This window comes from Myotis nattereri, assembly GCF_964212035.1.
Source record: "Myotis nattereri genome assembly, chromosome: 5".
NCBI lineage: Eukaryota > Metazoa > Chordata > Mammalia > Chiroptera > Vespertilionidae > Myotis > Myotis nattereri.
In genome coordinates, this window is record NC_138080.1 from 34,141,994 (window position 1) to 34,147,993 (window position 6,000).

Below are 6,000 nucleotides of genomic sequence, written 5' to 3' on the forward strand. Positions count from 1 at the left end.
TATACTTAAAATCCTTTTATTCTTTACATATTAATGTTTATTGCATGTAATCTATATCCTATCTAATAAAAGAGAAACATGGTAATTAGCATACGACTGCTACCCTTCCCATTGGCTAATCAGGGCGATATGCAAATTAACTGCAGCCAAGATGGCGGCCGGCAGTCAGGCAGCTTGAAACTAACATGAGGCTTGCTTGCTTCAGTGACGGAGGACTCCAACGTTCCCCACCTGCCTTGCCTGCCTCTGAGCCTGCAGTTTGAAACATTGTAACAAATACAGAAGCTAAACAAAACCCCAAAAACCTGCTTTCAGCGAGCCGGGATCTCAGAGTTGGAGTTATACATTGTTTAGACTATAGAACGCAAACAAACCAGATACCTGCTTTTAGCAGCAGAGGCCTAAGAGCTGGAGCCTCAGAGCTAAAGCTGCCCCAGAATAAAAAAAAAAAAAGAAAAAAAGGAGCAGTTGGGAGCTTCCGTCACCCACCAGCCTGAAAACAGCCCTCAGCCCCTCACCCAGACTGGCCAGGCACCCCAGTGGGGACCCCCACCCTGAAGGATGTGTGACCAACTGCAAACAGCCATCATTCCCTCTCCCAGGCTGGCCAGGCACCCCAGTGGGGACCCCCACCCTGATCCAGGACACCCTTCAGGGCAAACCAGTCAGCCCCACCCATGCACCAGGCCTCTATCCTATATAGTAAAAGGGTAATATGCCTCCCAGCACCGGGATCAGCGTGACAGAGGGCAGTGCCCAAACCCCCTGATCGCCCTGTGGCTCTGTGTGTGACAGGGGGCGGGGCCACAACCTCCCTATCCGCCCTGCTCTGTTCGTGACAGGGGAAGGCGCCCCAACCCCCTGATCAGCCCTGCTCTGTGACTGATGGGGGGAGCTCCCCAACCCCCTGATCGCCCTGCGGCTCTGTGTGTGACAGGCTACGGCGCCCCAACCCCCTGATCGGCCCTGCTCTGTGTGTGACAGGGTGCGGTGCCCCAACCACCTCCCCCCGCCCCCCCCACGGGCCCTGCTCTGTTTGTGACAGGGTAGAACCATAACCTCCCCATCGGCCCTGCCCTGAGTGTGAGAGTGGCGGCGCCCCAACCCCCTGATCCACCCTGCTGTATGTTTGACAGGGGGCGGTGCCCCAACTCCCCTATCGGCCCTACTCTGTGAATGACAGGGGGGAGCTCCTCAACCCCCTGATGGGCCCTGCTCTGTGCGTGACAGGGGGGAGCTCCCCAACCCCCTGATCAACCCTGCTCTGTGTATGACAGGGTAAGGAGCCCCAACCACCCTGATGGGCCCTGCTCTGTGCGTGACAGGGGGTGGCGCCGCAACCTCCCTATCGACCCTGCCTTGAGTGTGACAGGGGGCGGTGCCCCAACCCCCCAATCGGCCCTACCCTGAGCGTGACTGAGGGTGGCATCGCAACCTCCCAATCCGTCCTGCTCTGTGCATGACAGGGGGGCAGCGCCCCAACTCCCCAATCGGCCCTGCTCTGAGGCCAACCAGGGGCTGCACCTAGGGATTGGGCCTGCCCTCTGCCACCCGGGAGCAGGCCTAAGCCAGCAGGGCGTTATCTCACGAGGGGTCCTAGACTGCGAGAGGGCACAGGCCGGGCTGAGGGACCGCCCCCCCAGTGCACAAATTTTTGTGCACCGGGCCTCTAGTATGTATATAAATGCCTAATATGCAAAGTGTCCCCTCTGGAGTTCGACCAACCAGGAGTTCAATTGTTTGCTATGACATGCGCTGACCACCAGGGTTCGGCGCAGAAAGAAGGAAGGCCCTGACCAGCAGTTGGAGAATTTCCTGCACTGGGCCTCTAGTATTATTATATATAAGATCATTTTTCTTGAATAACTGGTATTTATTGCATGTAACATTATCATATTTAAAATCGTTTTTCTTGAGATATTGTTTATTGTATGTAACATTATTATATTTAAGATCTTTTTCTTAAAATATTAATATAATATTAAAATAAAAAACTGAAGAAAAAAAAACTTCCTATAAAGAAAACTTCTGGCCCATATGGCTTTACTGGTGAATTCTACCATTTAAAGAAGAAATATATTACTTCTACATATACTCTTCAAGAAAAGGGAACACTTCCCATCTTACTTTATGAATACAGAATACCCTGATACCAAAACTAGACAGACATTCCAAAAAACCCCAAAAAACAGCAACAGTCCAATATCCCTCTTGAACACAGAAAATATTAGCAAAGTGAATCAAGCAATATATAAAATACCTCATGACTAAATTGGCTTTACCTCAGGAGTGAAAGTTTGGTTTAACATTTTAAAATTAACAGAATTTACCATATTGACAGACTAAAAAATAAAACTATCCCAATAGATTCTGAAAAGTTCAACATACATTCAGATAATCAGGAATAAAGGAAATCAGGTCATGGCCAGGATGACCATTTCCTGGCCTATAAAGTAAGTCTAATTTGTTAAGACCAACATTATAAAGAGGACTTAATCTAAATTTGTGGGTGGTAATTAAAGCATCAAACTACAGTTCTAATAACAATAACAATGAAAAAAGGTATACTAGTAAAGTATACCTATCTTACCAGATTTTCTTTTTTCAGATAATTTGCTTGGTGTCTTAAAATTATTGATTTCTTCCATTGTAATAATCAATCTAGGTCCTATGATAAAAATAAATTGAAAGTTACATTGCAGTTATAAAGAACACAACTCTAATTCATTAAGAAAAACCTCCTATAGTAGCTTTCATTTTATCATATTAAGCATTAAATTTGAGAACTGAAAAAGATCATGATCTAGTCCAGAGCCTCCCTTCTCCAGCACGGGAGCCTCTTAGACACCTGGACCATGGACCCCAGGGAATGCTCCTGATGGTCTGGAGGAAAATGCATCTGTAGAGACAACTACAAATGCACAGCTTGCAACTGTAAAACATGTTGAAAAAGCTACTGCTCCCCCAGCCCCACCAAGTGTGCCTAGAACTGCACCTGCAAAGGAGGCTCCAGCAAGTACAGCTGCTGCCATTGAAATGCAACCGTTGTGCAGAGGGTGTGGCCTGGGAAGCTTCTGTACAGTGCATTAGCTGAGAAGATTGTGCTTTTTATATATTTGCCCCAATGAGGTGCTGGTGACATTCATGTAAATTGCTTGGAGCGATAAAGTTTTCACTCATGGTAAAAAAATACTTTTAAAAAAGAAAAATATCTAGTCCAATTTTATTTACATGAGAAATGAGAAAACTGAAACCCAGACAGGTACAATTCCTTACCCAAGGCCATACTATTAGTGAAAGATTTTTTCACTATATAATACTATATATAATACTATATATTTTTTCATATGTAGTTTTTTGTTTTGTTTTTTTATTTTAGAGAGGAAGGGAGAAAGAGATAGAAACACTGATGAGAGAGACACATCCATCTACTGCTTCCTGCACTACTACCCCTACTAGGGATCGCGCTCACAACCAATCAAACCCAGCAGAGAGAAAGAAACATAGATGTGTCTCACTTGTGATATGTTGCCTCCTGCACAAGGCGGGGGCCAGGATTGAGCCTGCAACTAAGGCACGTGCCCTTGATGGGAATCGAACCTGGGTCCCTTCAGTTCCCAGGCCAACACTCTACCTACTGAGCCAAATCAACTAGGGCATTTTTTGTCTTAATTAAAAATATATGAAGTTGGTTAAAAAAAATCGCCACTACAAAAAGGTAAAGAGTCAATCTCCTTCTCACACTTCCTAATAGTTAAAAGGTCTTTCACACCCTTTAAAGAAATTGTCTATGCAAACAGCATTATTTATAGCAGCCCCAAAAAAGGGAACAGAAATATCCAACAGGTGATGAATGAATAGGTAATTCCATTTACACGAAATGTCCAGAATAGGCAAATCCAGACAAAAATAGCTTAGCAGCTGCCAGGGGGTTAGGCGGAAGGGAGGAAGTGGGTGTGGGGCTTCTTTTGGGGGTGATGAAAATGTTCTAAATTAGGTAGTGGTTGAATATATTCAACAATGGGATTGAGTCTATCACTGAATTATATACTTTCTTTTTTTTTTATTGCTTACAGTATTACAAAGGGTATTACATATGTGTGAATTATATACTTTCAAAGGATGAATTTTATGCTGCGTGAATTACATCTCAATTAGCTATTATAAAAATCGTCTATGCAAATAAAATGTACATACTGCACATACATGCAAGTTAATCCGGGCTTTCTATTTCTTCCATAACATATTTCTTATAGAACCTTTTTTACAAATAAATTAATTTTTCTTTTTTAAAAAATAGTGAGGTTTCGCCGAACCGGTTTGGCTCAGTGGCTAGAGCGACGGCCTGCGGACTGAAGGGTCCCAGGTTCGATTCCCATCAGGGGCACAAACCTTAATTGCGGGCGTATCCCCAGTGGGGGGGGGGGGGGCGTGCAGGAGGCAGCTGATCGATGTTTCTCTCTCATCGATGTTTCTAACTCTCTATCCCTCTCCCTTCCTCTCTGTAAAAAATCAATAAAATATATTTTAAAAAATAGTGAGGTTTCATATTATTCGTTACTTACTGTAAAACAAACCGTTCCTACATGTCTAAAGCTCATTTGGTTTGCCTATAAAAAATACTTGCTTTAATTTCTCGTAGAGCCCTTAATACGCGGCACCTTTGAAAACTCTGTGCCAAGGAAAAAGAAATCATCTCAAAGGCCCGGCTTTACTTTTCTATTAACAAGGCGTCTGTTCATTGTTTTTAAAGGTAGCTACAATCACCACTGCCTTTCGATTCACACTCAAGATCCCCTTTCCATTCACTTGTCAGCCACCATCTGGCTAAAGAGAGACACCGCGGCGCCGCTAAGTGTAGATAAGCCCACAGGAGCTCCGCGGGGGGGCGCGCGCGGGGCGCAAGTTCTGATCGGATCATGCCCGAGGGCCCGCACCCGGGGCGCCCTCTGGAGGACTCCTGGGGACGGCGGCACAGCCCGTTCACTCCCTAGTCCGGGAGTTCACAGAGGCCGGTGGTTTACATCCTCCCTCCACCTGCGCCGTCAGCTCACCTGGAAGCCGGGGACGACGTTAGTTGCGGGGTTCGAAGCAGGGAACTGTGCTTCGCCCTTCTCCCTCCAACTCCAGCCCCCCCCCGTCCCGGCCACAGACCCTTCACCGGCTCTAACTCCCTGCAGAGCGGAAATCGAGACGACAGTTCCCACCCGGCATCCGGCCTGGTGTTCGGATCTGGTGCACCGCCAACACCGGCCTGGAGGGGGGCCTCCCCGCGAGCCCTCCGGAACCCACTGCAGCTGGCCAGGCCGGGGCTCCCCCACCTGCCTGACCGACGTACCCGCCCACGGAGCTGCCACCACCAGGGCAGACGGCCGGGCTTCGCTTCGAGAAAGAACAACTTCTCCCACCAAATCCCCATCCTACCCCGTGATTCTGGGGTCTGGGTCACAGGAAAGGATCCTAAGAGAATTCCCAGTTTAACGACCGCTTTCCAGCGTCTTCAACTTTCCTGCGAGGCCGCGAGCTGTTACGCCAACGCTCGACCAGGCACCCGGGCCCGCGCGGAAAGGGCCCCCCACACCCACTTACCCGGGCGGCGCGGCGCTCGCGCTCCAGGTGGAAGAGGAGCCGGCGGACGAGAGGCCCCGGCCAACGTTACCTCAAAAACTGGTCCCGAGGGGCCGCCAACAGGACCCCGCGGCTACTTCCGCGTCGCGCCGGCCGAGCACACCTCCCGCTACGGTCGTTGTGACTGGAACCCGCCGGGCTTTCAAAAACGCGCTCGCGTCCCCGGTGGCGGCCGCAAACTACGGGGTGGCGCGAAGGACAAAACTAGTCGTGTCCGTTCTTCTTTCCGGTCTTTCTTTGTACTGATTCCATTTTACCACCAAATAGGGATCCTTTAAGATAAATAGAAGGGAAAAAAAAAAGAAAAGAAAAAAAGATAAATGGAAGGAAGAGAAACGCAGGGAAGGACAAACTGCTTTTTATATCCAATAC

General features: G+C 48.0%; 1 protein-coding gene across 1 annotated transcript in view; it reads right to left on the reverse strand.

The window, feature by feature from the left end:
* LOC308520520 (lymphokine-activated killer T-cell-originated protein kinase) overlaps positions 1-5,761 on the reverse strand; it is a 29,530-nt gene extending 23,769 nt beyond the window's left edge. The window contains exons 1-2 of the mRNA XM_081093081.1: positions 5,660-5,761; positions 2,591-2,668 (exon numbers count right to left, since the gene is read on the reverse strand). Coding sequence (XP_080949207.1) covers positions 2,591-2,648 — 58 coding nt within the window. The 5' untranslated portion in view covers positions 2,649-2,668; positions 5,660-5,761. The remainder of the gene's footprint in view (positions 1-2,590; positions 2,669-5,659) is intronic.
* Positions 5,762-6,000: the final 239 nt, after the last annotated feature.